Raw genomic sequence first — 23,399 nt, 5'->3', positions numbered from 1 at the left:
CGCTTTTAGTTCTTTTATGAGTGATACTAATCCCTCTTAATAGTATATTTTAATAGATTTAGTTAGGTCACATCTTTATTTAATGATTATATAACTATAAAAATGCCCTTGGTTACCAAGGCCCTAAAACATAAAGATAATCCTAAAGTCAATATAAAACCGTAATTAGAAAGAAACTTAGTCATTACGGATATATACACTTTTTTTGTCCGACTGTTTTATCATAACGTATTAGGTCTCATTATTAACAATTAATGTATGTGACATCGATTGTGGAATTCACCTATATCAATAGTCGAATCAACACAGTTGAATCAAATATTCACAGGCATGTGGAGAACTAAGCTCTTCTATTTAATCGCAGCTACTTTTGATAACAATATATAGCACAATGTCTTTAATTTGATAGGACTAGTAAAATCATATTTAACCAATGTTCCTTAGCTACTGCTACTTAGGTCCCCCTAACCTTTTCTCTTATGTTATGTGTCCGATAAGAAAACAATTTATATAATAAAGAATGGGATATCTTTCTCTATTTTGTTGGTGAATGAAAGAAAGTTTGATGTTTGATGTTTAATTAATGGGGCTTTAGCACGTGCCCTGTTATATTGTAACTAAGTTTCATCTCTCATATATTTTACATCAGAATGGGTTAGTTATATAGCTAACTTTCTAGTACAAAGTTGGACTACACAGCAAACTACACTAACTTGTCCCTTATATTTCTGGTGCCCACTATTTGGCAGAACTTCCATCAAAGGCAAGTAGTGCAAGAGACTCAACCCCATTGCTCCTTTCATAAACTTCTGGTGCAGTTGCTATTGGACACAATAGCCTCCAAGAATGGCACCAAAAGCAGGCTTAGCAGACCCACCATGTCTTAAAAAGTTGTACACTTGCAGTAGCTATGTTGGTCCATTGGTGTGTTTGCATGTACTTCTTTTATCAATTTTCTGTGGCATTGCCTCCTCCCAAACTATAGTCACCAAATTACCTGGTCTAGAGGGGGACCTTCCATTCACACTAGAAACTGGGTAAGTTTGTACTGCTTTGTGTTTCTCTGTCTTTCTTATTAGACTAATAATAATAATCTTATTGTGCAATTATTGATGATTTGAGCAAGCATTGGATGATGGGTTTTTTTGGGTTTGTAGGTATGTGGGTGTGGGTGACTCAAATGAGTCCCAACTGTTCTACTATTTTGTTGAGTCACAGAGAAGCCCTTCAGAAGACCCACTTATGCTTTGGTTCACTGGAGGCCCTGGCTGCTCTGTTCTCTCTGCCTTCTTTTATGAAAGTGGTATGATCCTGGAATTCTCACTCATTTTATGAACAAGTATTGCATTGAAATTGGGAAATAGTCACAACTGTTGTCACACAGCACACATGCATGTAGTGCAGCAGAGCAGACATTTTTGTTGCACCATTATTGGTACTTTGATAGAGTATATCTGGTCACAATTATATGTTTTATGTACATACACACATATTTCTATATATATAGGGAGCTTCAAGTGTGGATATCTTCATTTTGAGACACTTGGACCACAAAATATGTACATCATGAAATAAAATAGTTTTATAAAAAAAAAGTTCTGTATGGGAAACATTATTTGTGTTATGATCTTTAAAAACTCCAAACATAGAAGAAAGTTTTATAGAAACAAAGACCATAAGCAATGGAACTTATGAATGTTTGTTCTTTGGAGTGTTGAAAAGGCGTCCAGGAAAATGCCTTAGTAGATATGGTAGGTAGCAGGCCCACTATCTATTCTAAGAGAAACAAAATCTTCTACCTATATTTTATGTGCAGAGATGTGCTTATATCATTAAAACTGTGTCATTTCAGGCCTCTATTTAAATATCTTTCAACGAATTCGAACTTATTTTAAGATAATTAAAAAAAACCAATGTTAAACCTGTCATTACTGCTTAATGGCAGTGCCACATCGTCCCCTAGCCCAAACATGGAATTGAATACAGGGTGATTGGTTTGGGTTAATTCAGAAGTTGGGTTTGAATTTTCCAGGGAAAACTTTCCAATGGAAAGTCCATGACTAGGACTCTACTTCAAGACTTCAAGTTATTAGTTCATTGTTTGTGTCATAATAAATTCTAGTCCATTCAGGCTACTCTTGATTTAGAAAGCAATTTTGGGGACTAAGAAGAGTTTACATATGATATATCCAAGGATTCCAAGCATTTATAAAATTAAGTTTCTCTTTTTTACCTTTTGCAGGTCCATTACAATTCACATATGTAGATTACAATGGGACTGTACCCTCACTTCATGTGAATCCATATTCATGGACACAGGTGCAGAATTTCACTTATCATGGTCACAATTCATATCTGCACCTTATGCCTGCTTAATATATAGTACTCTTTTCTAGCCAAGTTTATCTAATCCAAGGGTATAATTAACTTTTGCAGAGCCTCAACATAATATATGTAGATGCACCTGTTGGCACTGGATTCTCTTACTCTACAACCCAAGAAGGTTACTACATAGACGACGAAAAGGCCGTGGCACAGAACGTTCAGTTTCTCAGGAGGGTATGCAGAATGAGTCTAGAAAAAATTTAACAGAACCCAATATAAATTCAAAATTAGCTTTGGCAATGATGAATACATTATGAATTCTTAGGTGCCAAAGACGATGGTCTAAGTACAAGTACAGTGATTTGTTTTCTGCTTTTTAATCCATAATATTTGATCCTAAGACCTACTCCATTATCCACCATCTACTCGTCTGCAACTAAAAGACAGTTTATTTGAGAAGGCTTGTTCTGCTTTCATTTTCTTAGAAAAATGATGATGAATGATGATGTTAACGTTTGTTTGTTCACTAAATTGCTATGCAGTGGTTGTTGAATCACCCTCAATATCTGAACAATATACTCTACATTGGTGGAGATTCTTATTCGGGCATTCCTCTTCCTATCATAGTACAAGAAATGTTTGATGGTGAGTTACATTCTTGATGACCAATACCTCTCCTACTTGGAGGTGCTTTTGAGGTCTTTCTTTTCTCTATTTTCTGTTTCATGGAAACTTAACTAAGAAATCTACTCTATAATGTTGAACTTTGGCTTACAATTTTTGACTGAATTTTCCTGCAGCTAACGATGCTGGACTGGTGCCCTATCTAAACCTTCGGGTACATAATTCTTTTTTCCAGTACTCGCTTTTTTCTCTTTTGCAAAACTGAGTTACCTTGTTACATTGTGTATGCATACATACACACAGACGTACATCCCTATATATATATCTTTTGCAAAGCTCAAAGATACTGTAAAATCTAATTGGTTTCTGAAAGAAAAAATAACATAAAACTTAAATAGTTAAATGTTACTGATACTCCTGAATGTTGGAGATTTGGAAGTGTATTTACTCTTTAATAAACTCCTTGGCAAAACAAAAAGCATCATGGTTAATTGGTTATGAGTTCTGTAATGTTAATAGGGATATGTGCTTGGAAACCCAAAGACTGACGATTTCATTGATGACAACTCAAGAATCCCATTTGCCCATCGGTTGACACTCATATCAGATGAACTTTATGAGGTATTCCCTTTTCAATATTTTTATTTTATTCATTATATATTTTTTTTCTTGGCAATTATATTTTAGTTCAAAATACACCACCTTAAAAATTGATGTATTTGTGCTCTTCCAGTCTGCCAAAGAAAGCTGCAACGGTGATTATGTTAATGTTGACGAAACCAATACACAATGTGTGACGGATATTGCAGAAATTGATCAGGTAAGAGAGGCTAAAGCTGCTATTTAGTTAGATACATTTGTGTATCATTATTAAGTTCTATAGACACTGAGATCATGCAATCTATTTGGCATTTCAGCTGCTTCTTCAAATTAACCTTATGCAAGTTGTGGAACCCAATTGTCAAACCGCCTCCCCAAGAAATGGAGAACAAGGAAGAAGATCACTCCAAGAATACTCAGATGATTTTCTTACAACACAATCTAGTTCTGCATTATGGTGCCGGGTAAATACTTCTATATATTTCTTGTGAATTTTCTTTTTTGGTGGGTAGATTGCATATTCTATCTTTTGTAGCCAACTATAACTGAATCTAAGCTGTCTGCTTCCTCCTTTTGTAGTACTATAACTATGTGCTCGCCGGCGTATGGGCTAATGACAAAAGTGTCCGTAAAGCTCTTAATGTTACAGAGGTATTTAATCTACATATTCTTCTAATTATCAAATAGAACGCAAATTTTTTGATGTTAACTGATCAATGTATAACCATTACCCAACAATTTGACAAGTATTGATGAAATCTGTTGATGCTAAGCAGGGGACCACCGGTGTTTGGAAGAGGTGCAATAGCAGCATAGCTTACACAAAGACTGTCACAAGTAGTGTTGAATATCATAAGAATCTCAGTAGCACAAATCTTCGAGTTCTTGTATACAGGTGATATATAAAATATCATGTATCTCCAATTACAACTATCCCTTTGTATTCAACTCTGTAACATCTGTTCAGAAATTTCTATAACAGTGCATGTAAAACTTTGATTGCAGTGGTGATCATGACATGTCTGTCACACACATTGGTACCCAGAACTGGATCCGTGCTCTAAATTTGTCTTCAAGTTACATTTGGAGACCGTGGTATGTAGATGGTCAAGTTGCCGGGTAGGTTTATGCAAAATCTCTAACATTTTATGTGTTCTAAACATTGTGTTGTTGTCTATATTCTATAATTTATTCTTGCCAAAATTCTGTGACTAATTTACAGTAACTTTCTTTATGCAGATACACAGAGAAGTTTACAAACGGTGACTATAATCTGATATATGCAACAATAAAGGCAAGAAAAAAAAAACCACTTAAACGTATTATGCAATATGCAAGCAAGTAATATTATTATATGGAAGTTATATCATTATTAAGTTCTATATGTTTGTGCCTCATGCAGGGTGCAGGTCATGTGGCTCCTGAGTACAAACCTAAGGAATGCTATTCAATGCTGGATCGTTGGCTCGCTTATTACCCTCTCTGATCTAAAAATGCAGCTCGAAATATATTTCTTGCTGCACCCTGTGTCAAAAGGAATTTTCTAGTCTTATATCTCTTTAAGTACTTTTGATTATTGTTATTATGGGGGGAACTGTGGAAATGCATAACTTGGATCTCAAATTCAAGGGCATAGGTTAGGTTTGCTAGACAAATCACTTTTAGGAAGTACCGCTGCTGCATTGAAACCACATCTCACAGTTGATTTGAGACTGCTCTACATACGACATATACGAAAAACGTACACATTGTGAGTGGTTATGCCGTGAGGATTCTGTAGGATGTTTTCCGATATAAGAAGTTAATTAGTCTTTTTTGAATGGTTTTGACAAAATTCTATCTACTTCCATTGACGAGAGAAATTAAGAATGCATGCCTAATGTTTCAAATCCAGTGAATGGTCACCAAAAGATAATAAGGTGCATGCAAAAAAAGTAGGCACCAAATTGCATCTCAAATGCCTTGTTTCTGTTTGCCTTTGAAGGCTCTGACTCATGGGGAAGGAAAATTCTCTTTAAATAGAATAAAACTCCAATATATTGTCAGCAGTTACATAGCATTATTATAGGAACATGGGACACCGTTTTCCAGAAAATATTGTTGCTAGAAAAAATGAATGAGACCACTTGTGCTGGTATGTTCTAACTTCTAATCAACAACAGAAGCTGTTTGGAATTCAATTAGTAGGCAATCTTGCCTTCTAACCATGATGAACTCAAAAGGGAAATGTATAGTACAACAGACAGCACAGTGCTGTTAATAAACTGTTCAGCCTTTGCCAAATTGCAAATTTCGCCTTCATTAATCACTGTTCCTTAAAAGTGATCATGAAATTTATAGCCTAAACATCTGCAATTAACGTTTTGGTCTGCTGTTTAGATCCTCTAGTGTTTATATGAAACCCTGCAGACGAATATGTGAATCTGATTAGTGCAAGTTGCTATCAAATTCATGTTGGTAAAACCACACAGCAGAATCCTGTTCAAAAACATGTTAAGCATTGTGCATTCCAAACAAAAACTGTTTGCCTGCTTGGATTAAACCAATAAAAAAAGACCGATTCCTTCAAAAACATGGATTGTATAGAGTATATAACAAGTACTTATCTATAAGTAGACAGAGGAAGTGTGGCTATAGCAACTTCTAAATAGAACCTGCATGTGCCACTCCCCTAGTTGATTGACTAGCTCTGCTTGGTGGTGCATGTGGTATCTGCACCAAGACAGTGTCTTTTTTGTTGCATTTGAGACCACCAATATTAATACCATGTCAAATTAATCATGATATTACTGGCGGTTTCAGTCTCTCAATGAGCATACACTAATAGTTTACACCCCACTGTGCTAAGTGAACATTGTTTATTTTGTAGATTATATATAGAATATAAGGAATAATTCCCTGCAGAGAGAAAAGTCATATAAATACATTACATAGTAGGGCCTCTTTGCAAGTGAAACTGGTATGATAAATTGAATTAAAATGGACAATAGTCTCAACGCATGTTTGGCGTACCTATTAAGATTTTGGGCTGGACTAGAATTTTGGACCAAAATTCAAAATATTTCAGCCCAATTGACCTGAATTGAGACATAGATCACGACGAGACATGATTCTCACGTCCCAGTCTAGTTCTAATCTATCATGTTCAAGATGCATAATCTTGTCCAATATAACCTAGTCCAAGCAGCCAAACGAGGGTTAATATATTTTAATCCCCACTATGCTAAGTAAACATTGTTTATTTTGCAGATTATACAGAATCTTAGGAACAATTCCCTGCGTAAAGCTAGTCATATAAATGCTTAGATACATAATACTAGCTCCTATATCTCCAGCCAGCCAGCCAAATGCAATGTACATAGAAAGTTGGTGGTGAATATACACTAACTAATTAAGCCCTTTCTCTCTTCTCTATGGGCTTCTTTCTTATTGAACGCATTTAATTAATTAGTTGTTTAAACGTACTAATTAAGCTAATGATAGTGGACATTAACTAATCAATTCAATAATGCATGCATATTTAAACATGAGCAACAACTTAGGAGTTAGGGCACTGATCAACAACTCTAAATTTTATATTCCATAGTTCTCTTTAAGCTCCACGACACTACTGTGAGTCTGTGACTGCATTGTCGATTGTTATTGTCATTGCAGTTGCACTACCCTATTATTCTCCCCAAAGTCTTTTTAAGTTAAACAACCTTCAACCCACTGAACAAAAGTTGAGCTAACATTTAAAATGGGTACATAAGAGTTAGCTTGAGCATACATTAACTATTGTCTCATTTTGTAATTGAATTTAGTAATGGTCTAATATGGTATTTGTTTGAATTGCAAGATAGAATTTTAGGTACGTAAGGAAACTTCCAATCTTTATTACTCATTTTTTTTGTTGATTTAGTATTTTTTTAACCGTTTAAACTTTTGAGGTTTAATAAATATTGGGCCGAACAATAATTAAGATGATGCTCCTTAGTCCTAAGTCCTAAACAAATTCTATGTGTCTCTTTTTGATAGGGATGTGGACTGTGGACGGCTACTGTTCAACTAACACATTTCACAGATGTGGCCTCAGAATAAAGGTATATGGAGCAAACATGCGCCATCCAAAAATAAGTCTTCCTATTCATCATCAACTACCCACTTAAATATATGTTTCCATGCAGAAGCATTAATATATTACATATTATAAATTTAGTAGCTAGCTTTCTTTCCTTACATTATTTTCATTGCATGCATTGGGGTATCATTACAGTGCCGGCCCTGAAGCGGGGGCACGAAGTGCGACCGCCTAAAAGGGGCCACAAATTTTTATATTATATATATATTAAAAAAAAATAGTTGTTGAGTCTATGTATAATGTTTTTGTTGCAATTATGCCTTGATATTTAGTTTCTTTCTTTGGGCTTAGGCCCACTTTGTACAAAAACAAAAAAACAAAAGTAGGCCCCTTCTAGGATATAAAGTTTGGATTCTGCAACCTATTTTTCCTTGATTATTAGTTGACCACTTTTTTATTTCTTTTTATTTCCTTAACTTGTGTTTGGCCAACTTGCTTCATTTTTTTCCTTGGCTTCTCACATGAATCACAAGAGAAGCAAGTCAACATCCTCATCTGCATGGCAGTGGGTCATTTTTGCCCTTGGTTTACACCTCTTCTCTTTTTTTCATCAAAAGTACATTTTTTTTTTCTGGAAAATTGGATTCAAAAAGTATGTTTACTTTGAATTGGCAAAGACGGATCTCTGCCTCTCCATATATATAGTTTTGTGGAAAATTGGGTTTTTTTTTTTTTTTTGTTCTCCACAGACTCTTTTAATTTGAAAGAAATTAGAGAGGTTTCATTGAAACAAGAAAGTAATTAATGTTTGAGTGTGTGTTTTTCCCTTTTAATTTTTCTCTTATATTCCTATAAATTATTATTTTTTTCAATTATTTTCTTGATATTCAATCAAAAATTTCCTAATTAATTTCTTGATGTGATCAAAAATTTCCTAATTGATTTCTTGTCAATTGTAAATTGTTTTGCAAAGATTTTATTAGAGGCCCAATTTAGATTTCGCCCCTGAGTCTTCCAAAAATCAGGACCAGCCCTGTGTATCAAAAATACATACATTATGCGCATATATATATATATATATGTGTGTGTGTGTAATGGATATGGTTTATAAATCTAGTATAAAATCTCTGTCTCGAATGATTCTACTTTAATTTCTAATATATGCTCAAAAGCCTAACTGCTTCCGGGCCACCTGTTATATATATGAACTTTTAATTCTATTTCTGGTGTGATAGCCCTGCCACCTGGTTTGCCAGAATTGGAAAGAAAAATAATAATTCAAGGCATTTAATTGGCATATATTATTGAAACTCTTCTCACTGAAAACTATTATTTTCATCAGTACGTATTATTTCCAACCATTTTAATGATCAAACCTTCATGGGAAACTTGAATATACATTATTAGTTAATATTAAAATAATTTAAATTTTGGCGTTTAATGTTTGTCTAGCATGATATTATAGTTCTGCAGTAGTTTCTGGATTCAATCAATTGGCAGGGGTAGAAAAGTCTAAGATATTATATATTGTAGTTTAAAGCTTCTTATATCCGATGTGAAATGTATATTATTCACAACACACCCTTTCAAAATGCGACAATAGTAAGCCAAACATGTAGATCAACTATATTGGATCCATAGATAATGTATAGTAATTTGGTTGAACATGTGGATTGCATGCTCACTGGGGTAACATGTTAAAAGTTGGAATATCAATCCAATTCAAACCCAATTGAAATTTGTAGAGATGCCAAAATTAATCTTATATTATGTTACAAGCCTTCAAATACACATTAGGGAGTTAACTTGTTCATTCATTTCTTCATAGCTTAATTTTTAGAGTTCAAAAGATATCTCACAAATTCAAGCATCAATCAATTTGAATTGATTAAGAATGTCATTCAATGATTGACGTTGGCAGTGAAGCTGCATGAAATAGTGTACCAACACAATCATTTTACAGATCAGCAGCTGGCATACATAATTATGAGGGAAAAACTTCCTTTGGGTTCTATCAATGACAGCTCTGGTGGACCTTTTGGTAGGGCTCAAAACATACATGCCTACTGGCATGGCAGTGACAGCAAGTAGTTTAATTAATTAATTGTTATGTTATGCTATTTAGATTCAATGTAATCATTACTCAATAATTATAAAACCAGTTTTAAAATTAATACGGTGGAATTTGTTCCATGCATTTCTTCATCTTGATTATGATCAGCTCCAAATATTGTTACATTGTGGCGCATTCACATCATGAATGAGAGAATATAAAGTTTTACCTGATAAACGATATATAATGTCTTAGAGTTAATAGTCTAACTTATTCATAGTATTAGAATACGCAATTCATGTATTAGACTAAACGAGCACATGTTCTCCCATATCACTCAACATAAGTGTTTGCGTATTTAATTCAAATCATGTCACATATAAAAGCAATGAGTCATTTAATTTTGACAATTTATACTCACAATTCACAACATAATAATGTCACATTATCAGACTAATTAAATAGAGGCTAAACATTTATCCTTTGTAAATAGCATGATCCACTTGATCACGTCAAGAATCATTAATTAATAGTTGAACACTGTACTACTAAGTACAAATTTAATTGGGTCTATGAGCATGTTTGGATCTAAATAATTTTTTTTGCCTTAAATTAAAAAATCAAATTGGAGGCTGAAACCAGTTGGGGTCCTGATCGACTAATTGAGAGCCCTAAGCAATTGTCTTATTCACCTTGCTTGATTCAGGGTCAACCATGTACGTCCGAATGGATTGTTCAATTAATTATTCTTACTATAATTCATTCATTCAATCTCTCTCCCTTTTTTTATAATTAGTATTGGGCTTTTTTATCCGAATATCACATGAACTATAGGGGGTGTGCTCTTATACCACTTAAATTTTTTTTTTTTTGTCAATTTACCACATGAAGTATCAATATGTGCCAATGTGGCACCTGCAATCCATTTATGACAATTTTTCTGTTAATTGAAGGGTAATATTGTCGATTCATATTATAAAATATCTGAAAAACAAACCTAAATTTCAAATACACTTAAAAAAAAAAAAAACAAAACTTAGCCAACCCACCCTCACCCCCGACACCGACCCATCCCTGGCGATGCCAACCTTCCTTCCTCTCCTTCCCTCTCTCTTTTTAATTATACTTAAGGGCAAATTAGTAAGTTTAAGAAAAAAGTTGATTTAACTAGAAAAATTTACTGTATGTGCCACATTGACACATATTGATACTTCAGGTGGTCAATTGGCAAGAAAAAAAGTTTGGGTGGTACGTGAGCATACCCCCTATAGTCCAGGTGGTATTTGGGTAAAAAAGCCTTAGTATTGAAACCTTGACACCATCGTACTCTTTCATATAGCATGCCTCCACCATAATATCAACTTCAAGTACAACATGTTTCGTGATGTAATAGAGCCTTGTTTGTATTTATAGTCAAAAATAAGATTTTACACTAATTTTGTTAGTGTTGATGTTCTGTTTATATCTAAATAATGTAATTTTGGATTTAACGGTTAAATGTTTGAGTTTATGGTTTTGTTATTTATGATTTGTATTAGAAAACTAATTCTATAAAAATCGGAAATAATTTAGTTTTACACACAAGTACAAGATCAACAGGAAAGTGATCAGCAGAGAATTATGTGAAGTCTTACTTGAAACTATCATGACACATGTACATCTTATCCCAACGAATTAATTTTTCCTTCCAATGAGCTATAATAAATTGGTAAGTGTCCATTTTATAAGCTTTCCTTGAAGTGTCTTGCTTTAATGCATGCTATGTGTCCCTATATATGATATGTCGTTGTATGTCATTTGCTTGTCTTTAATTTTCTTTTAGGTGATTTCTTTACTTTTCTTCATGGATGCCAAATGTCACTGTTTGTCTTACATGTCATGTCTCCCATGTGCTCAATTGTCATCTATATTTATAGAAATTGGCATTATTGGTATGAAGTTAATTACACTTACACCCCTGAGGTTTATCGTCTTTTCACATACACCCCCTAGGGTTTTAATAATTACACATACACTCCCTGAGATTTCAAAACTGTTGTATATAACCCCCTATAGTGAGACGAAAAATGATGAGAAATTATGCAAAAATGCATGTTAAGGGGTAAAATGGCCTAATAAGATTACTTAAGGTGTAAGGTCTAATCTTAATACAAATATTTTCTTTTTTGTTTATTTATTTTTTTCTATTATAGGGGGTTATATGTAATAGTTTTGAAACCTCAAAGGGTGTATGTGTAATTATTAAAACTTCAGGGGTGTAAGTGTAATTAACTCTATTGGTATGTTATATTATCATACTTTTGAATCTTAATTATATATCTAAACAAAAATTTACATTCTAAATTAAAATACCAGTTAAAAATCTGTTACTTATAGTGCAAACATTATTAACAAACGACCAACCATCAAAATTAACGGTGACTGAATCATTAATGCATGAAATTAAAATATCACCCACCATATCAGCCCTTTTTTCAGTCTCAATTTTCTCAGTCTTGCAAAAGCAAGGTATAGAAAAAGTGGTGTAAAGTGATGTCCAGTAGTGCCATGGAGTCAAATCACAGTCACATGAAGTGGCCCTTGCTACTAACAGCTATATATATATATATATATATATCTGTCTCTAGATGTATGCTTTATATATACATCATGATCATGACATATGTAAATGTATTTATATATGTACACGTTGGTGAAATTTAAGGTTTGAAGTCACAAAAGTGGTTCCCAAGTCCCAACCCTTTCAGCTATAAGAACTTCATGTTCCTTTGGTCAAATGGAATCATGGGGAGAAATTGAGAAGGAACTGTCAAATTCATATTCTAAATCCTCAAAACCCCAGAACTCATCATGCTCTTCTTCTTCCTCTGGCATCTTCCACTTCTCTTTATCGATGTCCCCTTCTAATTCCATCACCCCCAATACCTGAAATAGTGCCACAATTACCATCAATGTCAGTTCCTCATATATATTGCAGAAGTGAAATTCAAGTTGATGAAACAGTTCTATGATTTCTAGGCACAGCCTCTTCCTTGTGCCCCAAGATTGTTACTTTGATTATTGCACTTCAGAGTAATAATTTTTGCTATATGTAAATCATATAACAAACTAAGTTAATCCCACAAATTAAGCTCACTGATTAGATTGGGTAACTGTAATATCAGCAAAAAAGGGTATTGTTATACCTCATTAACTTTGGTTTACTGCTAGGGGTCATTAATTTATGAATAGGGTATTAAATTATTAATGATCTAGATGGTATAAACTCTTCTTTTAATCTTTCCCTTTTGTATGTGAATGAGAAGAAATTGTCCTGCTTTTCAATGTGCAGATAATTTACATTTTCCTATAATTCAATATGCAATGGAAAAAGACTACTGAAATTGACATGTGCCTTGCAATAATGAGTCACATTAGGACCCACTACTCTCACAATCATTTTGGTAATCATATCTTAATCTTTTCTAATCACGTACATGATAGTGCCCTATTATATATATTCTATGTTTTAGCATGTCTAAATATGGTTAGGTGGGATGAAACCATTTGTTGGATTATAGGAATTGCGTGAAAAAACCCAAATGCTCTGCCACCAACTCCTAAAAATAAAGACTAAATCTAAGGTTCTCCTTTCTGGTCCTAAGTGGTGAAAAAATATGAAGAAAGTCATTACAGGCAACCACCATATACAATTTTGAACCATAACATAACTATTAATTGCGCAGTAGTATACTAGGACATTTTTAGGTTCTGATACAAACAGCTACGTCGGTTGGCTGGTCAACTAAAAGTTTACTATTGAATGTCCCTTTCATCAACATGACACACAAATTATCTACAATGATATGATAAATTAATATTCCTCTCAGGTTATATATAGTTTATTTAGAAAGATTATGAGCTTAATTACTATTAATTGTGTGACATTGCCATATGTTCAATGAATCAATACATGATAAGATTTATTAATATGTAATATGTCATTAAGGCATAGCATGGTACTTCTAATTAACAATAAAACTGTCTTAAATACGTTATAGACCACATCATTAGAAGGAGTCGGCGAACCTTCTGTACAAGTGGGTCGTATCTCTATTAGAGATGTGATCTAGAATATGGCTCGTGTAACATTACTCTATATTAATGGTTACCTCGCTCATGGTAGGCCGCCATGTTGGAGATGCCCGAATGCAGAGAGCTCCTGCAAAGGCAAGTCTTTTCAGCTGTGTAACATCATAGACCCCTCTAAGCCTTGGATCTACTAGTTTTTCAATCTCTCCCTGGTTTAATATTGGTTTTGCCTGTTGAAATCAGATTTAAAATTTATTAAAACCACATCAATTGCATATAAAATCCCAATTAATTATTGATCACCTCTTCTTAGTAGGCCAATACTCTAGAAGAAAGTTAAGGAACCCACTAGGGAGGAATATGGGTAACTTGTAATAGACTAAATCATATATAAGTATTCTACAGGGTTGCCATTACCCAGCTGTGTAAGCTTTGGTGAGACCCATCCACTGGTTTCCTGCCTGAGATGAGCTCTAATAAAATAACTCCAAAAGCAAACACATCTGTTTTCTCATCCACAATCCCATGCATATAGTACTCTGGAGCCAAGTGCCTGCACAATATATATAACATCAGCTATCATTTTGGCAGTGATTCAAATCATTGGTTTGGTTTATAAAAGCTTGTAAGATTGAGTACCCAAATGTCCCTTCAATTGGAGCAATTGAATGATGAGTCCATTGAGATGGAAGCCATTTTGCTAGTCCAAAATCAGATATCTGTGACAATTCAAAAACAACAAATAAACATCAAACTCAATGCATCGAACCCACTTCAAATGAACATTTTGGTCTTGATCAAGAAAAGGCACAAGAAACTATGGTTCTATATGTGTTACCTGCGGTTCAAAATCTGCAGTCAATAGAATGTTTGTGGACTTAATGTCCCTATGAATTATCCTTCTCTGGCAGCCCTTGTGCAAGTAATGGAGGCCTCGAGCTGTCCCAATAGCTATCTTATACCTTGTTTTCCAATCCATAGGTGGCAAATTCTCATCTACAACAAGAATTTTCAAAGAAATATGTGGGAAAATATTAATCCAGAAAAACAAAACCAATAATTAGTCCAAATATAAGTTTCTGTGAGAAAAATAAGAAAACAAGATTGATGTATGTTTACCATGGAGAAGAGAATCAACAGAACCTCTAGAGGAGAAATAGAAGATGAGGTAAAGTCCATTGTCAATGCAACAGCCCACAAGTGACAACACATTTGGATGGCACACATGGCCAATGGTTCCAATCTCATTCAAAAACTCCTTCTCTTTCCTCTCATCAGTGGCAGCTTTTGTGAGCCTTTTCACTGCAATTTCATCACCATCTTTTAGAGTTCCTCTGTACACCTCTGCATAGCCTCCTTTGCCAACCAAATTTTCTGAAACCACACATCACAAAACATGAATTTCAATCACCCAAGAAAACCCAAAACAGAAAAAACAACATCCAGAGTCATCTGTGAAGCAAACCTGAGCTGAAGCCATTGGTGGCATCAGAAATTTCTTCATAGGAGAAGCATTTCCAGATGGGTCTCTGATAGGGCTCTGTTGCTTCAACATTCTTGAAGCTTTCATTGTTTTCTTCGCCATTAGAGCCTGTATTTGGGCTTGCAGCTTCTTCTAAGCTTCTGCGTTTGAGTGAGAATAGCCTTTTCAAGCTGTTTGTCCTAATGTATTTCATTGCAACAAAATTTCAACCGGAAAACCCAGTTTAATGCAGAGCAATGGCAAAGTTGTGAAAGCAGAAAACAAAAATCTCCAGCAGCTCAAGTGGAACAGAAACAAAATGAGGGAGCCTTCTTTCTCTTTCTCTTTGTCTCTCTCTCTCTCTCTCTCTCTCTCTCTCTCTCTCAATTTAAGAGGCAGAGTCATGGGGTTGTCTGTTTCTTATATTTGGTTCAAAGGGAAGTGTTTGTGTGTGTGTGTGGCGCGGGTGTGGAACTTGGGAGCAATGGTGGATCTCCATGCATGGGATCATTACTTATAGAAGGGTGACAAAGGTCTGTTAAAGTGGGTTAAAAGGCTTTGTCCAACATGACCAGGAGATCGCAATGTTGCAAAGCTGTGCCTTATGGAAGAGGATTTATGTTAAAGTTAACCATTTTGGGTCAATTTAGCATTTAAAATTTATATTTGAAAAATAATTATATAAAAATAATTCTCTAGAGAAGATTATCCGCATTTTTCTTTTCTTTTTTTCCGGATTCAAGCATTGCGAAATTGGTAGTGGTGCTGATCATTCAGTGTAGGTTGTTTTTTGTTTTTTTTTTTCTATAATAGACGAGCGCTACAAGAAGAGCTCGCCACCACCTCCTCCTTTTTTACTCCATTTTCTGACGGTTTTACTCCTATAGGGGTAGAATGGTTTGTGAAAGATTTTATATTCGGTTTTAATTATAGAATTTTAGACCAATCATGTCCAATCAATCACAAAGGAAGAAAAATTACACTACCAAGCGCTCAGTTGGAATTCATGAAAAAGACATGCAGTTAACTACTCTAGAAAAATACTCATTATATAAAAGATTAAAGCAACGTAATTTTAAATATAAGTGTAAAATCAAATTTTACATAATTAATTAGTAGAAAAACTAGATCCATGCCTTGTGGTCATTTATAAGGGAATTCACATTCTTTACATTTATGGTAAAATCAAGTCCACCTCTACCACTAAGGTTAAAGGGCTTTGTTTGATTCAATTCGTGAATAAGGCCACTAGCCACTATGAGTTTAATAGCACAAGATCAACACTAAAGAAAACATTACCAGGAGATGGCAATGTGGCATAAGCTTTGCCTAATGGCCATTTTTGATTATTTTGTTAACCAATAATTAAAAATGGTTTCAAATTTTGATTAAACTTTTATACTTTAGCTTTAGCTATCTGGCATGATGCTAAAGACAATTTGGAGCGGCAATGGGTCATTAATTTGGTTGCGCTCTTGTGGGGTAAGATAGATGGGAATGGGTCTATGGCTGCAAAATTCAGCTCCTTCTGGACAGTCCACTTGCTACTGGGTCATGACTAATGAGTCATAATTAACCATTAGTTTTCATGTCTAGTATTGTAATATGCTCTTCTGTCATATTATGAGAGCATGTAATATGCTATTGTTGTGGAAATGATGATGTTATAGAGTGATAAGAGGTATAAGTGATGAGAAAGACAAGTGAGAAGAGAGGAGAGACAAGTGAGAAGAAGAAAATTTCTTGAAAATATAGAACACCTATTTATAGGTGATCGGTGTTTGGCGGTCACTCTATAAACTTGGAGGTTACTCCAAGGTGTTGTGGCCGGAGATCATACTTAGGCCTTGGAGACCAAGATTACTTGGTGACTACCCTTAGTGCCTGGAAGCTACTTCAAGTATTTTACTTGTGGGCATCCACACAATGTTTGTTATTTACAACACTCTCCTTGGGTGTCCACTTCACATTGAATATGCATCATTATAAACCCTTGCTAGAAAAAAAGAAACAAAAAAAAAACTTTATGGGAAAAAATACTAGCTAGGGAAAAGATTGAGTACAATGTGTTCTTTATAACTATAGGAGTGTGCAACACTACCTCGTTAAAATCTTGCTAGAAAAAACTCAATAGGACAAAAACCTGGACAAAGGAAAAATAGTACATTGTGATTGCTTTGTTTTGATAGTACGCTTCCCCTAATGCTGATGTAGGTGCTCTAATCACGAAAGATATTTGAGTTGCCACATCCCAATATTGTGTAGTAACTTCTTGAATGTTGTGGTTGGGAGTGCTTTGGTGAATAAATCTGCAAGATTTTTGCTTGAGTGTATATGTTGGACATTTATTAGGGGTGGGTTCGGAACGGTAACTGAACCAAAACCCACATACCGACTTTCGACCGAGAGTGAGCGGAGTGAGGATTTTGGACCCCCGATATCATGACGATGGTAGTCGGAATTCGATGCATTCGGCATCGGTCGGAGCTGGGCAATGTCGGAATGGTACTCGGGAAACTCACTGGCAGCAAAACCTAGAAATGCAAACCAGGAGGCAGCGAGATAGACAGAGGGGGTTTCGGGTGGGTGGAGACCAGAGGGAGAAAGGGGAAGAAAAGGCAAGCAGCCGAGAGAGGTGATCGGGGAGGGAGGAGAGAGAAGGTCATGGGGAGGGAGAGGAAGAAGAGAGGGAGAGTTTGGTGGTGGTCTCGCTGCCTAACTCACCAGTGTCACACCGGACTAAGGAGAGAGAGTGTCGCGGGAGGGAGGAGAGAGAACATAGAAGAGAATTGGGAGAGAGAAAGAGAAAGTGAAATGAGAGGGAAGAAAAAGTAGTCACGAGGAAAAAGAAGGAAAGAAAAAAAAAAAAAAAAAAAAAGGCCGGTTTAGGGTTTAGGGCCTTTAGGCAATTGGGGTTTGAGCAAATTGGGGTTATCTCGATCCCACAATTTAATGATCGGAACCGTCTATGTTTTAGGAAATCATTCAAAGATCATTCATGCAAAAAATCATCTAAATCAGAAATTGTTTAGTCATCTGATTAGAAGTAACATTATTTAAAGATATTTGTTTGTTTGCATTGTTTAGATAACCAAACAATTACCGATTTAGCTAATTTTTTGTGATGATGATCCTTAAGAAGAGACCTACAAAATAAACGATTCCGATCATTTAAATACAATGGAGAGTTGATCCCACAAAGATCGGTAATTTGTATTACCCACCATAACCTTATACCCATAAATTATAATTGATATTCTACATCATAACTTTATACCCTAAAACATAAAGTCCGAAACTTTATACAGTTATACCTTTAAAATTAACCCTATACTATAATAATTTAGTATATAAACTATAAATTATAGTTTTGAACTTTTAGTAATATTTTTACAATATAAAAACTATAAATTATATAAAATATAAACTAGTAATATTTTTAGACTTTTATGCAATGATATACCATATACTGAATTACTAATATTACCATATTATACCATATATTATATACCAAGTTACCAACTATGAGTCTATGAGTCTATGATTTATAAATTTATAGTATTAGATTATCAGGCTATTAGCCAATTTAGCCTATTAGGGTATAGAAATTAGTAATTTAGTATGTGATATCATATACTGAAATGATATACATTTACTATATAAGGTTTATAATTTAGTATAATATTAGGGTTTAAGTTATTTTTAATTAGTGTTTATATATAAATGTATTATATCAATTAAAAAACATATAAGTTAATAAGTTATAGGGTTTATAAATTTATATATGTTTTATATAAATTATAGAAAATTATAAATGTATTATATAAAATTATAAATTATATAGAAAGGTATGTAGTATTTTACTCTTTTTTATTTTTTATTTAGGGTATACTGTTATAGTATATAAATGTATAAAAATGAATTATTTTAATTATATTTATTCAATATACGGTCGGTATCGGTATACCATCGGTACCGAGCTTTGTGGACTGATATCGTTACCGAACTCATCGGTATAAAAACCCAAGTGTCAGTATCGATTATCGACTATTTCGATATTTTTTGAAATTTTAAACCGATACGACATTGGTATTTTTCTATATTTTGGTAATGAAACACAGCCCTAACATTTATATCTCCATTTTCTAGAAGCTCATGTGTATGGAAAAACTTAGGCAATATATGCTTGTTCTATGGCCTTTAATTAATTTGTGCAATACAAGCAACATTGTCTTCATATAATATGGTTGGACTATTTTTAATGATAGACAATCCATATGTTTCCTAGATATATTGTATCATAGATCTCAGCCATATGCATTCTCGACTTGCTTCATAAAGTGCTAATATCTCATAATGATTTGAAGAAGTAGCTTTAATTGTTTGCTTCACAGATCTCCAAGAAATGGCAATGTTACTACAGTGAGATCAAGTTTTATGAGGGTCATAAAGATAATCAGCATCAGCATAGCCAATTAATTTTGATTTTGATCCCTTTTGGTAAAATAAACCCATGTCTTTTGTTCTTCAAGAAAGGTATCTCAATATATGCATGATACCTTTCCAATGTCTTTGAGTTGGTGCAGAGCTATATCTTGCCAATACTTTGACACATAAAGCTATGTTAGGTGATTTACAATTTGCAAGATACATAAGAGCTTCAATTGCACTTAAAAATGGTGTCATCTACATATACTGCTAAAATAACAAATTTATTTTCTGATCTCTTGATAAAAACGCATGAACAAATTGAATTATTTATATACCATTTGTTTAGAAGGTATCCACTAAGGCAATTATACCACATGTGTCCGGATTGCTTCAATCCATATAAGGATCGTCATAGCTTTATTGAGTATAAGATACGTGAATTTGAATTATAGGTTTTAGGCAGTTTAAATCCATTAATTAAGAACTTTCATGTAAATGTCACTATCAAGTGATCTATATAGATATATGTGTAGTAATTACGTCCACAAAACACATATCAAGTCTTTCTGTAAAGTGATCGATAAGAGGTATAAGTGATGAGAAAGATAAGTGAGAAGAGAGATCGAAGAGAGACAAGTGAGAAGAAGAAAATTTCTTTAAAATGAAAGGTTGTCTTTTCTTCTTACATAGAACATGATGGGTGTTTGGAGGTCACTGCATAAATTTGGAGATTACTCCAAGGTTTTGTGGAGATCTTAGGACTTGGAGACCAAGATTACTTGGTGACTACCCTTAGTACTGGAAGCTACTCCAAGTATTTTACTTGTGGACATTCATACATGTATATATGTTGTTTACAACAGCTATCATATTCTTAATTAATTGCCTAATATTTACAAGTTTTAGCATATTAGGATGAGGTCAAACTATAGAACCCCACTCTTATTCTCAACTTTTTGTCTTAACTCTCTCACACATGAATCATAATGTTATGTGTTTTACTCTATGTAAGTCCGTTTGGGAAAAGAATTCAGTTCTAAAGCATTAATTTCCATATCATAAAGACCTTTTATTTCCTTTTGGGTACAAATGTACAATGAAAGAAAAAATAACTTCAATATAAATATTGAGTCCATTGGAGCTTTCAAAATCATGGCAACCTTAATGTTGTGTACTAATGCGAAAAGTAAATATGGGATTTGTTGATGGTTTAATAGATTAAGAGTTAATTATATTTACACCCCTTGAGGTTTATCGTCTTTTCACATACACTCCCTGAAATTTATTGTCTTTTCGCATATACCCCCTAAGCTCAATTTTGGATATTATATGAACAAAATTGCCAAATAACATATGATATCTTTTGTAATTAAATGTTGTTTTCAAGACAAACATTGAAGCGGCTTTGCATGCGTAGTATCACAAAGCAATATTTTAAGGTCTTGTGACATTCAAAATACCTTTATAAATCAGAATGAATTAATTAAATGGCAAAACCATCAAATAAACTAGATGTTGGCAGATCGATCCTCAAAAATGTGTATTACCATAGAAACTAAAAAGAGTAAATGCGAAGATTCCACACGTGGGTATGACTCCCATTTGAAGGGAAGTCTTGGAAGATGACTGTTGGTTAGCTTATTTCGAATATGAAAGTTGAATGTAGAAAGCAGCAGCTAATGGTAATTAAATTTTCAATCCTGCAAAATGTGTGTTCAAAAAGTGTGAGGAGGTATTTTTGATCTAGTGCTATTTTTTTTGGAATATTTCTTTTTACGATGTTTGATAAGTTATAAGTTTAAATTTTCTTATCCTAAATAAATAAAAAAGTATAAGAGAGATACAAATTAGTCAAATTACAAGATAAAATTCGGGATAGCTTCCCCAAATGACAAAATCAATAAAATTTGCCAACCAAACCAAATTCTTTATCCTTTAAAAGTTTGAAGGATTTGGATTTTGAAATTGAAATATGAGGTTAAAAGACAAAAACCCTTTCAAGCCATATCAAAGAAACTACGATTTCACCCACAAATTTGCGCAATTTTCCCCCTTAGGAAATTCATTTAGCTAGATCAACTTCTAACAGGGGAAAATTTGATAAAGCTCATTTTATAGTAATTAATTACGTACTGTTAACCATCTTCTTTATAATTCAAGTTGTCTTATCAAATCAATGGTAGGTAATTGACCAGTGACTGGACATGAATGGATTTCAACATGATACTGTTTATACATGTGATTTTTATGTACAAAAGTTTTGCAAAACTGTGACCAACCACCCCATGTCACCAGCCTCTTAATAATTAAACTTTATATTACTCAGCCTTTTAAACTTTGTAGACAGCTCCACCTACGTCCAATATATCAAGTACAAAAGATTGAAGCTGTAATCTTCCCCTACCCTACCAGCTTACCACTTTGTCTTAAACCATTGTCCAGCAGCTTGTAAAGAGAAAAAAGAGAAAAACAAGTCCAACACATTTCAAGTTTACAAACAAGTCCAATACATTTCGAGTTTGCATCCACAATATTGTTTAGCACCAAATTTGCTTATTAGGGGGTTCTTAGTATTAGCTAGGTAGCCTTAGTTTTGTCATATTGCACAAAGATTGAATAGGGGCATTTTGATCAATTATGGTTCCAATAAATGTCATCTTAGGGTATGGAACATAGTCAAATTAGGAATCAATCTTGAATAATTGTGGACCTATTTAATCGTGGATATTCATCTCTTACCATCTGGAATTGCTTTCAAGAATCTTTGCCATGAGTCCTGACAAATTGTTAATTTGGTCAAAATTAAATTTATCGCGAAACTCTAGTTTTAACTTTTACCCAAAGTCCAAAGGAAATCATAGGTGGGGTGAGGACTACCTAGTTACCCAATATCTATGTTTGACTGTATATCCACAAACCTCAACCAAAAATGGAGGCAAATTAAGGGTGGGAGAGAAAAGCTTGCATTGCAGTATAGTACTCTGCACAGAGAATAGTTCCTCTTCACTTCTAGCTTGGGTCAAAAAAAACAAACAACTTTTCAAACAGATATCTTCTGCAAGTTTTCTCTTTCAGAATTCAGATGGGGATGTTTTTCCCGCCAACCAAGAACTATCAAATTAATGTTGTAATTACTTTTCCACTTGTTCAATAAATTAAGAAAGTGATGCTTTACTGTTCTTCACGAGCTGCAGTAAATAAAGTGGGTGTATCATGTATGATTAAAAAACAGAAACATTATTTTTTTAAAAAAGTTGAAATTAATATATCGATTTTGAAAGGAGAGCTCCCAAAGACTCATCAACATCAATATATAGATAAAGAAATCTAATTAATTGACTGAATTTATATATAATATATATATATATATATATATACACATGTACAAGTTTGTCTTTCCCTTTGGCGCTGTTATCAAAATTTGTCCTTAGAAGAAAGAAAGATATAGACTAGACCAGTGTATTTAATATATTGATTACTTGCCACTTTAAGAACAAAAAATTGCCTAATCACTTGTCCCCAAGATTATTCGTATTTGAAAGATGGGAGGGTCGGGTCCAAGTCCTAACTGCTTTTCCAGTTCTCGGTGTACGCATGCATGCAAGAGCCAAGACCTACATTAACAAGGGATTGTTGTCTTCATGATAATCTTTGGGATTAGATTGCACGCCATAGGACGGCTACGTCAAGAACAAAACTTCCTTGAAATGATCGAGAACGTGTTTTGGGTCGATATTTTGCAAGTTACGTGATGATTGAGATAAATACATGTA

At 34.0% G+C, this 23,399-nt stretch overlaps 2 protein-coding genes across 2 annotated transcripts; one reads left to right on the top strand and one right to left on the bottom strand.

Annotated features, from left to right (window-relative positions):
- The first annotated feature begins 846 nt into the window (after positions 1–846).
- Positions 847–5,035, top strand: LOC147293563 (serine carboxypeptidase-like 18). Its single transcript, XM_086231086.1, has 14 exons — positions 847–1,037; positions 1,158–1,303; positions 2,243–2,319; positions 2,437–2,559; positions 2,868–2,970; positions 3,126–3,163; positions 3,469–3,570; positions 3,683–3,769; positions 3,867–4,013; positions 4,129–4,200; positions 4,326–4,444; positions 4,555–4,668; positions 4,789–4,843; positions 4,952–5,035. The coding sequence occupies exons 1-14, from the start codon at positions 847–849 to the stop codon at positions 5,033–5,035; spliced, it is 1,458 nt and encodes a 485-aa protein (XP_086087212.1).
- Positions 5,036–12,066: 7,031 nt separating this feature from the next.
- On the bottom strand, positions 12,067–15,566 carry LOC147293562 (Protein kinase superfamily protein). Its single transcript, XM_086232969.1, has 7 exons — positions 15,199–15,566; positions 14,853–15,107; positions 14,572–14,729; positions 14,373–14,452; positions 14,151–14,286; positions 13,814–13,963; positions 12,067–12,587 (listed from the first exon to the last, which is right to left on the bottom strand). Exons 1-7 carry the CDS (start codon positions 15,407–15,409, stop codon positions 12,435–12,437), a joined length of 1,143 nt encoding a protein of 380 aa, XP_086089095.1. The 5' UTR covers positions 15,410–15,566; the 3' UTR covers positions 12,067–12,434.
- Between the last annotated feature and the right edge of the window lie 7,833 nt (positions 15,567–23,399).

Source organism: Dryas octopetala, chromosome 2 (assembly GCF_963921425.1).
Source record: "Dryas octopetala chromosome 2, drDryOcto1.1, whole genome shotgun sequence".
In the NCBI taxonomy this organism is placed as follows: Eukaryota; Viridiplantae; Streptophyta; class Magnoliopsida; order Rosales; family Rosaceae; genus Dryas; species Dryas octopetala.
The sequence above is the reverse complement of the archived record's forward strand: the minus strand, read 5'-3'. Positions and strand labels throughout refer to the sequence as shown.